The following is a 17996-nucleotide window of genomic DNA, read 5'->3' on the forward strand; positions in this document are numbered from 1 at the left end:
CTGGTGTAAGTTGCATTGCTTAGGGCTTGGATGCATCTCCTTAGCACCTAAACCACACCTAAAACAATCCTTGTAGTTCTGGGAAGTGACTGAGGTCTTCAGAATTGTATTTCCTTTTCTCTTCCAGAGATATTTCTGTTTTCAGATGCCCAGCTTCAGGGGCAATAGAAACAGAGAAAGAGATCCTATGTATTAAACAGAATATATTTCTATTCTCAAAGTGTACATCACTTTTAAATTAAGGAAAAAAAGCCAAACATCTGAGTGGAAAATAACATACTTTTATTATATTAGTTCAGGGTTTTTTCTTTGTTTACCTAATTTAGAATTTTATAGTTAAAAAAAGATAAATAAAGAATACACTTACTACATAAGGAAGCTTGTAGGTACAGAAATAAATGCATTGCCCTTGCTTGAATGACCCTTCTACAATGCAGATCAGGCAGCAATAGATTGCTTTTTTTATTTTTTTGCAAGCAAATTCCTAATTGAAGTTTGTCAAAAGAGGAGAGCTGAGGTTGCCAGCTGTTGCAAAACTTGGCTTTAGGTATCTAAGAAGCAGAGGAGGAGGGAGGTGGTCTCTGCAGAGCAGGAAAATTACCAGAGACTCAGTGAAACAGGTCAGCAGATTTTGCTTTAAGGTGCATCGCTCTGCTGTTGGTTACAAAGAGTTCAGCAAATCTCTTTGTAAGAAATGAGAGCCTGGGAGTGAATCATCTCCTCATATTCACTGTGAAGTTGAAAAGCAGGAAGGGAACAGCCTGTTTTACCCTGCTCTGTTTTGCAGTGATGATGAACACTTGTTAATCCAGCACTACTGCCAAAGCCTGAACCAGGAGTCCCCCCTGAGCCAGCCCCGCAGCCCTGCCCAGATCCTGATTTCTCTGGAGAGTGAGGAGAGAGGGGAGCTGGAGAGAATCCTCGCAGACCTGGAGGAGGAAAACAGGTGGGTCATACCACCAGCTGCTGAATTTGAAGTAAAAACTCTGCAAAACAATTATATATTTTTAGGGATAAAATGAGTTAAAAAACTGCATTTTTTTCTGACAAATAAATAATTTCATAGTGGGTAAAAGTTGGGTCCTCTTTCTCTTTGTTTGGTGTTGCTTGTTGCCATTTCTTCAATCTTTCAATTCAAAGTATCATTCAACACTTCCAACTTCAAATTTAATTGAAGTTATCTTCATTAATCACCTTAAAAAAAACCTCCAAGTGGATACTTGAAGCATCCTTTTAGATTCCTATTTCCCAGCACTGCAGTTCTCTTCATACAGTGCTCTGGAATCTTGGGCCATCAGCACAAAAACCAGGAGATCCTGACCCTGAAAGATTGGTAGTTACAACTGTGGATTGCCAAAATGAGACTGTAAGATATAAATCATTTAGTTCTACCAAAAAAACCCCCATGGGTTTGTTTGTCTTCTACTATCTTCAGCTTTTTTAGTACAGTCTGTTGGCATTTTCATGCTCTTTTTTCTTGCTTCTGTAAGAGCTAGGTACTTCTGCTTACATTGAGGGTTTAATGCACTAATCATTTACCTTAGAGTTGTCAAGGAAATAATGCAGGAGCTGGCAGTGTCATAGATCTTCTCTCCATGTATGTCTTCTTTGGATGGTGCTAATCAATTACTGTGGCTCCATCAGAGACTTTTTATCAGGAGGGTCTGGGAGAAGGGAGAAGATTGTAGGCATCAAGAATGAGGGCTATGTTTCACACAGAAAGCTGTAGTAAACAAAGCTCTTGCTCACTGAACAGCAGGGAGATTTTGTTTGAAGCAAACCACAGACTTCCTGCTACATACCACATAAAACCCAAGTGCTTTCTGAAGTGAAGAAAAATCAGTATTTTGAAATAAGACATCATACTTTGCATGTTCAGGACTGTAGCTAAGAAATATCTAGTAGCTAGTACAATACAGATGATAAGATAGCTTGGTTTCCAGGAGATGGGTGTTATTTTTTAAACAGCATTGTGTAGTGAATCATGGAAGAAGGAAAAAAATCATAATGCTTTTCTCTCTGTATACAAAATAAGCTGCCTAGCAGAAAGGAGGGTGGCTTTTAAAGCAGACTAGTTTTTGATTAGAAAGGTAATATATGGAAACTAGTATAACATGGAGCAACATAGCTTAATAAACTAAAAAGCTCTTCAGGAGTTCATGCCTTAAATTTCTGCATGGGCTTTATTTAATTTAGCAATTACTGATGAGGGGTGGTAAAATATCTCTGCCAGGAATTACACCTTAAAAATACCTGGTTTGAAGTTTGCCCGTCCTGGATTAAACTATAGCTATAGTCTGTAAGGTTGTGTTTTCTTATTTGTGCTACTGGAGGCACAGTTATGGATGGGATGCCACCACAGGCAGCCTTGCCTTCTGTGAGTGCTCAACACAGCAGGCACAGAGAGCTCTGGCTCTGTCTCACAGTGTAGAGATCACACTGCTGTGATTTTCATTGATTATGACAAAATCTTGACTTCTGTCTCTGCAAACTGCTATAAATAGCTTGTATGTAAAATGTAAGGTAGCTGCTGAGAAGTGAACAAGTTCTTGTTGTCCTGGTTGCTTGTCACAGCTAGATAACCATGAGTTTATGGATGAAACACAGATTCCTGTTTAGAAAAAAAACCTCTTCAGACAGGATCAGTCAGGAGGCATTCATGTAACTTACCTACTTTTAAAATCAGTCTTGTCCCTTTGGATTCCTATTTCCCAGTCGTTCTCCTCCATCGGGTTTGTGCAAACTTTTCTTGGCTGTTGCCAAAGGTAATCAGCAACCTGACACCTAATTCCTTGTGTGAACCTGGTTCCAGTGGGTGAGCACATCTTCCTTCCCATGCATATCCTGAAACACCCTCCATGTAAACTTTAGTTACTGCCTCAGGATGAAGACATTCCTTTGTTCCTGGATGCATCTCCTGCCACTGCTGAGCTGGATGTGGTGCAGAGTTGCCCTTTCCTGCCTGTGTTTTCAAAACTCCTGTTGGATACACTTGTGATAACTTCTGCTAACCCAGGTTTAGCTCTCTCTGCTGTGTCTTGTACACTTTTACTGTGAGAGTCAGGGCATGCAGTCACTTCTCAGCAGCTCCCAGGAAAGCAGCCACAAGTGATGCTTCAAGTATCAAGTACCCAGAGGAAGCAGTGCTGTGATACTGGCACCTCATTTCTCTTTTTCTTCTGCTCTCTACAGTTTCCTCTTTTTTAAAAAGCCCTTTTCTTTCTGTTTTGACTCTTTTGAGCCATTGATTGAATTCTGACCTCCATTTGGGTTTCAGCTACAGTTTCTGGCCTCCCAAGTATTTCCATCTTGACTTGTTGCTTAAATGAAAAAGACTCATTGAAATTGTAATTCTGAGGTTTTGCTTTTGGGCGTTTTAAAAGCTCTGTTGCCTATTTTGAATTCTTCTGAAATGCACTTTCTAACTTACAAACTAACCTAGCTGTGATGTGGTTCTGGCTCGGGTTTTGTCAGTTCCAAGGACCTCTTGTTAGATATTCATTATTTATCTGCTAGCATTTTAAGACCTTGGTGCTTCTGTAGCTTGTAAGTATGACTTCCTTAAATAATGTATGGCTAAGATTTGACTGCTAAATAATTTATATTTGTTAAAATGTGAGCATTTTAGAGAATATTTTCAATGGTTGAAAATGTTTTATTTGAGTTCTAGATCTTCAGGCTTGTGCTGAGTTTTGCATCACATAGAATAATGTGATAAGACCATTTCTGAATTCAATAGACAAAAAGCAATCTTGCTATTGAAGGCATTATTACTGTATTGCAATATAAAAGAAAAATCCAATTATAAAACCCTCTCTAATACTGTTTCCTCATGAGTGAATGTATTTCAGAGAGAGAAGACAAGTTTTTGTTGTCCATCTAAAGCAATACCTTACATAGGTTATACAGTAGGATAGGTAATACTGACTAAGATGTACTGCAGTGACATTAAATAGAAAGCACATTGTTCTGCAGTGACAGAGTCAAAACTTTTTGCAAAGAATTAAAATACCTTCCTGCTATTTTCATGAGTCAAGAAATTGGATGTTTCCTAAAATTTTCGTTGAGCTGAGGTCTTGTATGTAAGAGAGAGACTTCTCTCATGTTCTCCTCTTCCTCCCAGCTCTGAGTAAATGAGATCTCTAAGTAAACTAAGTAAATGAGATCTCCAGCCAGAGCTATTTGCCATTCCTTTGCTTTTCCTGACTTGCAGTGGGAGTGCAGTGGACTATGTGCCACAGAGAAAGCAGTGACACCCTGAATCTCAAAGCTGCCCTGTTTCAGTGTTCCTCCAAACCTGAAGACTGATGAATGGCCTCCTCACATAAGTTCCTACTGTACAGTTGCCAACAGCAAGAAAGTGATGCATTTCTAAACATGCTGTGGCTCCTCTTGGTGTTTGTTTTGGCATTGAAGAAGGGGAATTAGATCTTCTGAGTGTGAAGCATCCTGAGTAAACACTGTCACTCTAGTGAGGGTGGTTCAGTTACCATCTTTGTCTGTTTCTTCAGACCACTGAAGAAAGAGAGATGAGAAATAACATGAATTCACAAATTCTCAATTGCCTTTGAGAGGACTACTCAGCAAACAGAGTCCACTAGGATTTTTGTCACCAGGCAATTAATGCTGCCAGTGATATATGTGAATCATAATTCATGCACTCTGCTACTCAGCTCTGTACAGTTGCATAAATCAAGGTTGCACTGCCTGCTTCCTATGTTGCTTTTCTTCACAAATGCCTCAACGTGTTGCAAGCATTGTAAATGGAATATATGTGGGTTTATTTTAATATTCTCTTGCTGAAGAAGGGTTCCTTTTCCCAGTGATGAGTACATGCAGCAGCATTGTTTGTTTGTTTATTTGTTTGTGACAGCCAGATGTGAAAGCCACCCAGCCTGAGCTGTGGTGGAGGGAGGTGAGGATTCCATGTACTGCCCATGCCTGCTCAGTTGTATGCATTTAGAGAGGAGCATTTTTGTATCTCCCCTTTCTCTTATGTCCCATTTTATGGTGAAAGTGTCACAGAGTGCCTCTCCTCAGGACCCTGAGGGCTGTGGGCAGTGCCTTGCATGCCTGGCTCACAGCAGCAGTCCTTTTCATCACACAGCTAGAAACTGTTCAAGAGGGAGGAATAAGGGCCATTTATTCTCTCAGGATATTCTTACAGCATCTTTCAAATTCTTTCTTTCTTTTTTAATTTTCAGGTTTTTTCCATTATGTCAATACACCTCTTCATTGCTGTATGTTTAGATCCCAGTTATGATATTATTGGTTGTGTGCACTGCACATCACTCCTATGGCTCTCATGCTATGATGAATCTCAGTTCTCTGAGTGGAGGACTGTGTACTGTGGACTGAAAGGTGCAGCTGGAAACCTCATTAATACAGGTGCACTGGGCACACCCACATGCATCCTTTAAAATCACATTCCTTTGTGCCAACAGTACTATAGTATTTAATTACAAAATTCCAAATCCAGACACACCTCTGGTTGGAAAATATGCAGTGTCTTTCACATTATTTTTTTTTCCTGTAGGCTTTCAGAAAGATTTTTAATTATTTTTTATCAGATATGAAAGGATTTTTATCTGAATTACTCCCTGGTCCTTACTGCTATTTCAATACCATCATTACTGGAAGGACTTCTCTGTATTGATACAGGTGATAATTGCAGATTTCTTTGTAGCAAGGTATCTGATTATGTTGTAGGTATGATCAAGTGTATTTACTTAGCTTCCCTTAGGGTGATGTTTTATCTTTTGCTTCACAGCACTTCAAACTTTTGAGTCTGCTGTTCACAGAGTATTGCCTGCATTGTGCATGTGGGAAATTCCTCATGGGACAGTGATAGCCCCTATCTATGGACATGGTGAAAAGCAGGCTTATTGATCATTCCTGTAGAAACTTCAGTCAGCAATAGCACCATGTGTAATGAGCATGTTGTCATCTTCATTCCTATTCCCTTTGGTATCTTTATTAATTATTCACCAGTTTGTTCAGCTAGAAGTATCAGAAGATATTAAGTCAGGCAGAAGACGTAACTTACATGACAATATCTATTCCCAGTACAGATAGCCCTTTTTTTCCAGATCATTTTCATGAACTTGAAACTCAGTATTTCATTAAAACAAAAATAAAATTTTTGTTTTAAAAAAAAATCATTGGAAAAAAAACTCTCTGTAATTATCCCTCTTTGTGTGGGTTTTAAGGAAAGAAATCTTGAATTTTGGAACAGCCTGAAGTTAAAAATTATTAGCTCTTGCTTTTTAATAATTTAAAAATTCTGCAGATCATGTAGGTCAGACATCTCTTAGAGACTGTGTTGTGGGTGGTGCCACAGTCCCAGGTGAGGACATGTCCATCATGCAGCTGCTGAGGAGCTCAGGGACCTTTGGGGAACAGTCAGTGGCTTGTCATTGTCCTTGGCATTGCTTTCTCACCCGTGTGAAATGGTGAATTCTGCTTTAGTTCTCCTTCTGGTCACAATAATGTTCTTTTAGAAGGGCTTTTTTGGGAGGTTTCCAAGGTGCTGTTACACTTCCAGACCAAACTGTCAGAGTGTGTTGTGGTTTGCAGGCAGAACTGGGAAAAGGTGTCTGTTCTCACAACCTCAAATAAGAGCAAGTTTGAGAAAGTAAAATCTGGGTCAGTGCTTGTGATGAGTAAGCAGTTACCAGGGCATTGAGCTGGTTTTCCCCCTCTGGGAACCTGTAAAAGAACATCATAGCAACAAAATCCCAGTGCAGTTTGTTAGGCTTCCCTTGCCTATGAAGTTTCTGCTACAAGTTACTATTTTTGTGGATTTGCATTGTTACCTTTAACAAGGTTTCAGTTTCTTACCTTCTGCGCTTTCCCTGCTTGGTAGATTTTTTTTTATTGTGGAATACTATAGATCATATTAAACTATGGAATGTTTTACTGAAGGAAAATTGGAGTTTTATGGAATAAAAGAACAAGCTTAGCAGTGCCATAAAGTTATAGTAGACACTAGCACTCTAGGCAGGACAAAGAAGATGAAAATTATAGCCCCAAAAGCCAGTGCAGTTCAGTTTAACAGACCAGGTCACTAATTCTCATCTTCAGTTGATAATCTTAGCCCTAGGCTGGAAATGCATTTGCAGATCTGAAGAGAGGAGAGAGATGTGACCTGACTGACAGCCAAGTTCTGTGTTTTGCTCTGCCTTTTGTGTGGCTGCTTCTCTGATGTTTGCCATCTGTAAAACAGATCAGCCAGCCAGGTGGCACCCCGCTTTGGTTTAGTGTTTGTGAGGTGCTGCGATAACTCTGAGTCCTCCTTTAGCACCAATGACCCCTCAGGTGCAGCCATGTGTGGAAGGGAACATGGAAAGGATGAAGGGCAGGAAGCTGAGGGAGGGCTGAGCCCAGGGCAGACCAGTCCTGGCTTTGGGAGGGTGTCTGGAGCCTCCTGCATGAGGTGCCCTGGGAGGGAATCAGCTGTGAGTTCTGGGGATGCCAGGAGCCTTCAGGCAACTGTGGGAACGCAGAACATCCCTTTGGTTGTCCAGGAGGGCCAAGACCCCTGCCAGGGGGCTCAGAGACCCTGGCATGGAGCCAAAAACACCTGTGGGTTTGATTATGACCCATGGAGGAAGTTACCAATCTTAGATGAAGATCAGCAAGCCACAACAGTTTAGGCAGAATAATAGGGAAGTTATCACGGGGTGAAAAATTAGATTTTGGGATTTTTGGTATGGTGGTTCAGGAGGCAAGATGGAGGGATCTGGGCGTGTCCAGCCTTTCTCCTTCTTCTTCTTGGCCTCCATCTTCTGCTCTGATGTTGGCACTTACAGATTGGTTTAGAGTAGAAGCTCACTGTCTAACATAGGTGATAGGTATTGGAAAGTGATTGTAAACATTGTACACGTAGTTTTTAGTTTAAAGACATAACACCGCCCTGGGGGCAGGCAGAGTGCCTGGAACTGTCCTGCTGGATGGATCTCGGCAGGGCAGGAGAAAGAATTTTATAGCTAAGGAACAATAAACAACCTTGAGACCGAGAAATGAAGAGCCCTGACTCCTTCAAGCGCCGGGCTGGGAAGAGAGACTTTCGAACTTTCCTTGGGGTCACTCTGACAAGCTAGAGATCCCGACAGCAACTTGAACCACAGATCCATCTAATACCCATCTAATAATAATAATCTAATCTGTGCCAGTCCACAAGGAGTGAGCCCATAGGTGTGTAGATTCAGGAGAGGGAAAGGCAGCTGGTGCAGTGAAAAATGAGACACATCACACCACACGAGACTGAGCGCCTTGTCACTGCCTGGTGCAGGCCCATAAAGCTTTTCCCCCTTGTCCCTCCCCCAGGAACCTGCAGGCCGAGTACGAGCGGCTGAAGCAGCAGCACGAGCACAAGGGCCTGTCCCCGCTGCCGTCCCCCCCGGAGATGCTGCCGGTGTCTCCGCAGAGCCCGCGCGACGCCGAGCTCATCGCGGAGGCCAAGCTGCTCCGGCAGCACAAGGGCCGCCTGGAGGCCAGGATGCAGATCCTGGAGGATCACAACAAACAGCTGGAATCGCAGCTGCACAGGCTGAGGCAGCTGCTGGAGCAGGTGAGTCCTCAGGCGCTTCTTCTGCGTCTCTGAAGATTCTCCAAACGGAATCAATCAGCGTTGTCAATAACGAGAACATACCAAGAAATCATAGCTGTAGAGGCAAGTCAGAGAAAAGTACAAAAATACAAAATTGTTTTACAAGCTGCAAGTGAGCATATGGAATTGGGTTTTGGTGCTCTTATTTGGTCCTCTTCCTTGTTTTATTCAGAATTAAAATGTATTGACTGCATGGATGAATTTACTTAAAAACAGGCTGAAAATTGTGTGTAGCCACATTTCTCTTCACAGAGAAAAGCAAGGCACAATTCTTCCCAAGAATATTTCTGGGTTTCACATTGTCTGAACCTCAGAGGAGAGAAAACACAATTCTTATCTTATTTGCTGGGCCTGTGTTTTTGCAAAAGTAGAATGCAATATGGAGATTGTTTACCCAAAGTGAGGGTGTTTTGTTTCCTTGGCCTGTCAGGGCCAAGTGTGTGTGTGTATCAGACTGTCACAGGACAGTCACAAGATTCTGTGCAGTTGTGCTTGGCAGATTCAGTTTAGATATATTGTAATATAGTGGAATATAATATAGAATAATATAGTATAATAAAATAATTAATTAGCCTTCTGATAAGAAGGAGTCGGATGCATCATTCTCTCTCCCCTCAGGGTTGCCTGGAATACTATAATTGTGTGTATTCATGGAATAAGTAAAAATTACAGAGATATAAAGTAGTGAGCTGTTATGGCAATGTTTTACTTTTTTTTTCTTCAATTTCAGCCACAGGCAGATGCCAAGGTGAATGGTACAACACTGTCATCTCCTTCTACCTCTTTGCAGAGGTCAGGCAGCAGTCAGCCAATGCTTCTCCGTGTAGTTGGCAGCCAGACTTCAGAAACCATGGGTAAGATACCAAAGCTGAGGTTGTCACAAAAAATAATTGTGTCCCATTTTCCAGAACTAAATCCTTAAAGACAGAAAACACTTATCCAGTTAGTTCAAATGAAATGAAGTAGATATTTGCGATGATCTTCAATGTCATCTGGCTGTTTACATTTTGCATCTTCCTTATGATTCAGGCTTTGCTTTTGATCATGATGCACCCAGTAGCTTGGATATTTTGATATTAAACACAAAGCTCAGCCAGGGCTTGACTTCTGAAAGCAAATGCTGCTGAAAAGCTGACTATTCTATTCATACTGACTTTCAGTTATAAAGCCTGACATGACTGATTTAAATGTACATAATATTAATTATGGCTAAGAGACTAAATGTATGATTAGTCATTCCCATGTTAAATGATGTGATCTTCTTTTTAATATGTTGTGGCTCAGTCAGTAGCATGGAGCTGTCACTCACAGGCAGTGCTCATCTTGTGGCTTTTCTAAGTATCACATCAGATGTGATAATGAACATCTTAAGAGTTGTGGAGTGAGGTTAAATAATGATATTCTGTAGCTGGAGGTTGGAATTATTATTTTGGTGCTTTTAGTAACTGCCATGTGGCACTTTCCTAATTTCCTGTCTGTTACAAAATTAGTAAGTATTTATTACCAAGAGGCAAGGATTTTCTGCTAGTAAAAAAGCAATCAATCTTTTCAGCATCTTTAAGCAAATGCACTTATATTACTTCAACAAGATGATATTTCGAGTCTGATGATAATATTCAGCTTCATACAGAGAAATTTATTTTATGTATATTAGTGAGAGCTTTTCACTGCTATTAGTGAAAGTGTCAATGGCAGTAAGAAATTTAATGGGAGGGCACATTCTGCTGTGTCTAAAGTGCTGTTGTGGTGGGAAATGTAACTTTTGGGGAGGCTTTTTCTTCCATTCCAAGTGTGAGCAGTAATTTCAGCCTATGACAGTATCAAAGTGGATGGGTTCTGTACAATCTGCAATTAAAACTGTGTAATAAATAGTACCTTTAAGAATACTGAAGTTGAAATCTTGGGGGTGAGAATACAATCACAGGTGACAGGAATTTATGGAAAAAGTAAAAATGGACCTTTCATTAGTCATATTACCAGTAGGGAAATATTTTTTATGTATGCCATACAGAGTAGATAAAATGTATTAGTAGTGGTGTAATTTGCACCAGCTTTCTGGAAAAATGTCATGAATTTCATCACATAAAATATGTGAATTAAAATACAATTAGAAGAAAATATAGGAAGACAGTATTTCCCAGCCATCTTATTAGAAGTCTTGTAGTTTTATATTTCATCCTTTAGTGGGACAAAATGCAAAAATATACTTCTTTTCATTTGACTCTATATAAAATTATTCCCATTTACCTTGTGAGACTGGAATTAAATGATTGACACAGTAGAGTCATATAAGCTGCTAAAACTTTTTAAAGCAAATATTTAGACATAACTTGATTTTATTTCATTGGTTTGATGGAGCCAATATGTGGGAGGACAGTGAGATGTTATCAGAGGGATCATACTGAGACTCAGCAGAGCCACACTGTTGGCAGCAGGGAGTGGAGCTTATAAAAAGAATTACTAACCTGGCTAACAAGCCACAGCTAATTCAGTTTGTGAAGTGTCCTTTCACACCAGAAAGCTTTGCTTGCTAGGCTCAGAGTTTTCTGAAGCCCAGCTTAAAATACTCTTGAATTGTGAAGGGAACCAGAGTGGTGGTGTAAATAATGCTGCCATGCACAGCCATGTGCCCAGGAGTGAGGGATCCATAATTTCTGAGAAAATACTGAGGATCTCTAGGTGTCTCAGGCAATGAGGCAAGGTAGTGGGAGCTTTTGTGTGTTTTCTCTTTAAAATTACACGTTAGCTGTTTTTGCATTTGAAAACCCACTGCACTTTTGTGTTTCTGCTTTGCTGAGGAGAGTTTGCTGTGAAAGGTGTTTCACCAGCAGTGTTTTGGTAAAAGCAAAACCCACTCAAACCCTCATTCACAAATAGAACTTATTCCTTGTTAACCTGGGCAAGCAGGAATGTTCTGCTTTTCTCCTCATGGAGTCCCAGTGGCAAAGTCCTTATCCTTGGCCTTTCTCCCCAGCAGGGTAGCAGCAGAGGAGGTTCTCTGAAGTGTATGAGGCAAGAGGCTGTTCTGAACTTTAATTTGTTCAGGTACCACCAGAATATTTGAGACTTACTTAGCTCTCTAAACCTTTTGTAGAAACACAGTTGGGGAAGGCTCTTCTGAGTAAAGAGAGGAGACTGAGCTCTGAAGGTATCTTCTGTCAAGTTGCTTGGCTCATGTCTTTCTTTGTCCTTTACAAGAAAATGCTCAGAAAATATCATCCAAATAAGGAAAAAATTCAAAATAATGCATTTTAAATAAAAAATACAACATTTTTGAGGATCAGTAGTGCAGCTTATATCAGCATACTTATGAGGACATTTGGAAATTGGTACCTGTTTTCAGTTCTTGGCCAGGACAGCAGAACCACTGCCCTTTTATTGAGATCATTAGGGCCAGGAGGCTTTCTTCAGGCTGATAAAATCCTCAGCCTGGGTAGAAGCAGTGAGATCTCACCCTGAGTTTTCACCTTGACATTCAGCAAAGGCTGCACGGACATTGCTTTTGCTAAGACACCTCTGTCAGTGCAATGCCTGATGTGAAAGTAACTCATGGTGTGAGTTGATTTGTGTGAGCCCAGCACCACTCAAAAGCTGAACAAACTGCAAGCAGCCTCAGCAACTATTTTTAGACCATTAATGGAATAAAAGAAGCTGATACAAAGACCATCATTTATATGAATTAAGTGCTTCTTGCAGACACTCCATCCCACTTCTTGTGCTGGAGTGGGTGGAATCACTCTTGGTCAGAAATATATCTTGTTAAACTCCCAGCTTAAATATAGGCAGCCCTGAAATGCTCCTTTCATCCCTTTTTCTAGGTTTTTCACTAGCATGAAGCACCTCAACATTTAAAGAATGTAAATGTTAACAGAAAATCAGGCAGTTTCCTACTCAAATAGAGCATGACATGTTAGAATAAAGGGTCGTTAAGTCATTTTCAAAAGAAGTATGGAACTCAGTTATTACAGCAGCAAAATTGCTTTTGTGTTTTAATAGAGATAAAAGACATCTAGTAAAAAAGGAGAGTCTCACTAAAAGTATATACTTTAGGTTTTTCTTTTTCAAGATGCTTTATTTATATTGGAGGCTAGGATCTGCATTAAAAACAACATATGGATTTCAGTTATATGAAACCATGAGAAAAAAAAAAACCAGTAAAAATAAAATGTATTGAATTTCCCATTAGACTGCTGCCCTATAATCAGGTTATAGAAATTATTCAGTGGGAGAAATGTATTTCGCTTTATTAAACTGCTGCTAAACCCTTTTACAGTACAATTGAGTGTTCTTGGAGCGCCAATCTGATGCAATTAAACTGTCAGAAATATTAATACTGATGCAGATGAGAATCTGGGTTTCTACTGATTTGCACAGCTAGGCAAAGCAGTGCCAACATGAACCCAGCACTATTAGAAAGCTGCTCAACAGCAACACTCACAACAGCAATTTCTTTTTCCATTAATAGAATAAGAGAAGCCGAAAGGACGAGTGTCATTTATGGAACTAGATGTTCCTAGCAGACATTTTACCCTACTTCTTTTACCAGAGTCAATTTCTCAAATCCCTTTTTATGAATTAAAATAATGTTAATTGTCTCAAGCTCCTCATTTAGTTTCCCTTAGATTGTTATAAAGAAAGAGAACAGTAACAGTCAACAAAATTCACCTTTGAAATTTTTATTGTACACTAAGCAGAGCATGTGCCTGAGTGAACAGCCTTGGCTTTGAGGAGGACTTGGGCAATACAAGCTGTAAGCAGAGGCTCTCATGCAGTGGTGTGGGTTTGCTTTGCAGGTGAGGATGAGCTGCTCTGCCCTCCCCAGGACACAAGCACAGGTTTGGAGGAAGTGATGGAGCAGCTCAACAACTCCTTCCCCAGCTCCAGAGGTGAGCGCTGCTGCCTGTGGCAGATGAGAGGGAAGAATATAAAAGTGCTTTCTGTTCCTTGATGTTTTCAGGGGGTTGTGTTTTGGTATCAGGCTTTTTGCTGCTCTTTGTTTTCATTTCAACAATAGCTGTAGGGAAACCTGTCTTGTTTGTAGTGGGGGAGCAGCCTGTTCCTCCTTACCTTAAGGTACCTCCACAGGTAGCCCTTGCTAGATATGTGAATGAGACAATGTCTTTGTGAGATTCTTTCCTCCCCAAGCATTTTCTTTGCTTCCCTTTTGCCATGTTCCTTTTTTCACAGCTTTCCTTCTTTTTGGCTGGTCCCCTTGATGATTTATTTTTTAATACATGTCTTAGCACATTTTCCTTCTGTCCTTATCCTTCTCCAAGACTGTGGTTTGAAATTGAGTTCTAAGTCAATGTTGCCCTCAGGTCCAGAGGCAGGGAGGGAAAACAAGTGGGGTGCTTGTTTGTGCAGCATAGGCTGCACTTGTTCATACAGCCACAGCCTTTCTTCCAGTGTTTCCATTTCTCTCATTCCTGTTGTTTGCTAAAAATAGGCATTTTTATAACCAGAATTTATTTGCCCAACCTTTTTTCATTTAAGCTCTTTTCTGAGCCCAGAAGAAAAGAAAAGAAAATTTTTCTTTCTGTTGCCAAGAGAAATGGCTGAGATTCCTAGCAGGAGATGGGAAGTTTGGGATATTGGCTGTTGCTGTGAAAGAGGCTTGGCCACAGAAAGCCCTGGTATTGCCAGCCTGATAAGTGGATTTCAGGGGGCATAGACTTCCTGGAGGACCCTTGCACAAGTTTCACACATCACCCAGGGGTTCTTCTTTAGGAGATAAATGCTTTAACCATTGTGCTAAACTTTCAGTGGAGTCAGGTTTTCTCCATCCTTTGCTCTCAAAGTTCAGCTCTCACCACAAACCATCTGTGAGCAGGGGGATAAAAGTCAATAAAAGCTGTATTAGATCTCAAAATATAGATTAAAAGATGGAATTATTTAGAAAGATCTCATTGAATAAAGTCTAATACAATAAATTGTCAAATGCAGTGAACTCCACCTCAGCATTATGTAGTCTTATGTCCAGCCCTTGTTTTGCCTAGATAATTGCTATGAGAGACAGCAGATTAAAAGACTTCCTAATAGTGCTATGTAGATTAAAATGGACTTTAAAAATAAGTTGCTGCATGCAGAAGGTTACAACAGACAGTGTTTTCTTATTAGTGACCATCATTAGTGTAAATGTGTTGTACATAGATCTTGCATAGCCACATGTAGGTATCCCATGTGTAAAAATACTTCCCAGATGCAATTTCTAATTTGTATTCATAGGTCATGACACTGGCAGTGTTTCTTTTTAAAAACAAGCATAGTTTTCAGTGAAATAGAGCAATTTATGAAACTAAATTTAATGAGATATTTGAAATAGAGTGGTTCATTTCTGTCTGGAATAAATAGGTAGAGGTCAGTCCTGTTAAACATCACCTCCTACTCACTGAGAATAGAAAATGTTTCTTTATCTTATTAGCGACAAATACAAAAAACTTCATGCAATAAACTCAGAGAATATAAAATCTAGTAGGAAGAAGAAATGAAATTGATAAGATCAGATAATATTTTAATTTTGTAAATTAAGCTGTTGCTTCAGATTTTCATTCTTAGGATTCAAACTGGGGTCATTTAGCTGCAGAGAAAGAATGTATTCCCTTATTATGTTTCTTCATTCTGTAACTGTCTTGAAAACATAGTAGATGATGACAAGCATCCACAAAAGGATGTACTTATGTACTTCCCTGTGTGACTAGCAGCCATGGAGAATAAAATACTCTCCAGCTGGATGGAGGGCTGTGAGTGAGGAGGGGGCACAGCCTTTGGGGTCAGACCCCCCAGCCAGGCCATGAAGGAGCTCCTGGTGCAGCAGCAGGAGCAGGCTCAGCCCAGCAGAGCCAGGCTTCCCACAGGACTTTGCTTTTAGTCTTGGCCCAGGCACTGCCAGGCTGAGCCAGAATTGCCTCTTCCCCTCCCTTGGGCTACACAAAAAGATTAGTCCAGCTGGGAGAGAAACTTGTTCAGTTTTTTGGGAATTGTACCAGGTTTTGGCTAAAGAGATTAGGACTTCAATTATGCTTCTGTGTGTTCTGCATATATCTTTTGATGTGTTTGCATGAATGCCAGGTTAGTGTAATTCCTTTTGGCTGAGGAATAGGAATGGTCAGGCTCTCTGTAAGAAATAGTTTGTCCTAAAGCCAGTGCAAATGAATTTCCATTCATTAGTTGATAGAGGCTGCTGAGAGCTCATGTAAACTTCTGTTACATGAAGTTTTGTTCTCTTCCCAATTTAATAATTCAGTTATATTCAACTGATACCTGAATACACAAAGTTTATATCCAACATCTGATGTGCTGCAGCCTCATGCAGACTTTCAGTGTGACATGGAAGATGCTGTGGTCAGTCAGATTCCACAGGCATCAGGCATCTCTGATGTAAAATTTTCAAGACTGCAGGAAGAAGAAAAGGAAGCAGTTGATTGGTCTCAGCAAACTCCTGAATCGGGAACCTTTTTGCTGTTGAGAGGTGTAATCTGTATCTCAGATTTCTAATCTTTAACAGAAGATCAAAGTGCAGTTGCAGAAGAGTGAAAGCAGCTTGGCAGAGCAGCCTGAGAAGACAGCACAATATTAAGGACTCAGGCATAGTGCAAGTGAAATTTTGTTTCTGTCCAGTACAAGTTGCCTTGAATCTCAGGTTACAGGTGTGAATGCCTGCTTCAAGGAGGTGTTCAGGATCAGAAGAATAAACTCAGACAAGCAATAGCACATATCTATAAACAATACTTTTGGTTATATTGATTCTTATAAGGTGGAATTCAAAAATTGTCAGATACCAGAAATGCAGTTGTCCCAGTCTGCCATTCAGAGCTAGGCTGTGATAGAGGAGCTGAGGGAGCTGGGGTTGTTTGCCCTGGAGAAAAGGAGGCTCAAGGGAGACCTTATCACTCTGCAAGGACATGAAAGGGGTTGAAGAAAGGTGAGGATTGGTCTGTTCTCCCAAGTGTCAAGCAGTAGCACCAGGTGAAATGGCCTTAAATTGTGCCAGGAGAGATTTAAATTGGATATTAGGGAAAATTTCTTCAGGAAAAGGGTTGTCAAGCATTGGAACAGGCTGCCCAGGGAAGTGTTGGATCAACAGTCATGGATGTATTTCAAACACCTGTAGATGTAGTACCTGAGGACTTGGTTTGGTGAGGGGCTCAGCAGTGCTGGATTAACAGTTCCACTCAATGGTCTGAAATGTCCTTTCCAGCCTTAATGGTTTTATGAAAAATGTTTTCTTTGTCACCTGTAAAAATAAGTGTGTTAAATTTCAAGCTGAATATCAGCAGAGGGAGTGGCAGGCCTTTTGAATCAGGGATAATTCTGGGTGTCCTGTTGCCATTAGAATAACAACAACTTGGAGGAGTTCAGAACAATATGACAAAAGCAAGCAGGATTTTGAAGGCTTTGATTGTGAGAAAAGTTCAGAGCTGAACAAGCAGTGAAGAGAGAAAAAGACTGAATTTCTGTGCTTGGGTGCACAGATGTGTAGTTGAGCATCACAGACATATTTAGCCTAAATATTGTCAAAAGCACCTGAAGAGTAAGACTTGCTCAGACTGGGAAATAGTGGCTCTTATTTTGGAATTCTGAAACAAGGCAATAAAAAGCCATAGTAATTGTCGCTCACCTGGGGATAGATTCCTTAAGATTATATTTTTCAAGCTTTTGCTGCACAAAGTTGTTTTTAAAAGGGCATCAAAGCTTCACAACATCATTTAAAATGTATTTTAGAGGAACAAGTGCAAAACAGATCGTGTCATGGACCTGTACAAGCAGACCTCAGATGCAACAACTTATGTACCCTACACCTTTTATAGGGTTTTGCATTTGTTTGTTTCTTCAGTTTAACTTTTTGGCAGTTCTTGCCATTTCCTAAGGAGAACAGGACTTTCCTGCTCCTTGCACAGCTGGCTGTTGGTGCCAAAAGCTGTTTGATTTCTGGAGAGAGAAATTCTGCTGAATACCTGATGATTGCTGTCCTTAAGGAATTTTTCTTTCCTTTGAATCTAAAAGGTTTCCCATCCACTCCTCTTTTACGTTGCTGCTCCCAGCAAATTCACAACTGCTGCAGCTGCTTCAAACAGCTGCTGTGCTAACTCAAAACAGATGTCAAAGCCAGAGGTCTGACATTTAGTGGAAATCTACCATTAAATGCCACCTCAGTGGTTTATTTGACCCTGCTCAATAATGGGCCACAGAGGAAAACATTTTCACGCCGTGTTTGTGCCCAAACTACTGAATCTCCAGGGAATTGGTTCACAGTTAGAGAGTAAGATTGGCAGGATTTTCAAAGCCAAATTCATCTCTCCTGCAGCACTGAGGAGTTGCACCACCTCAGGTGGCTCTCTTGGTGGGCCAGGCTGAGTTTGGCAGTTCTGGTTTCATGGCAGATGCA

General features: G+C 40.5%; 1 protein-coding gene across 17 annotated transcripts in view; it reads left to right on the top strand.

Annotated features, from left to right (window-relative positions):
* The window catches only part of DMD (dystrophin), a 1046893-nt gene that overhangs the window by 1016962 nt on the left and 11935 nt on the right, over positions 1–17996 (top strand). For 15 of the 17 annotated variants that reach the window (XM_064706931.1, XM_064706854.1, XM_064706852.1 and 12 more), the window contains 4 exons: positions 788–946; positions 8329–8572; positions 9342–9465; positions 13405–13497. In XM_064706931.1, the coding sequence (XP_064563001.1) occupies positions 788–946; positions 8329–8572; positions 9342–9465; positions 13405–13497 (620 nt within the window). Of the gene's footprint in view, positions 1–787; positions 947–8328; positions 8573–9341; positions 9466–13404; positions 13498–13568; positions 13827–17996 lie in introns of those variants that run through there. The other 2 variants (XM_064706922.1, XM_064706864.1) reach the window with 2 other exon arrangements.

This window comes from Zonotrichia leucophrys, chromosome 1 (assembly GCF_028769735.1).
Source record: "Zonotrichia leucophrys gambelii isolate GWCS_2022_RI chromosome 1, RI_Zleu_2.0, whole genome shotgun sequence".
NCBI lineage: Eukaryota > Metazoa > Chordata > Aves > Passeriformes > Passerellidae > Zonotrichia > Zonotrichia leucophrys.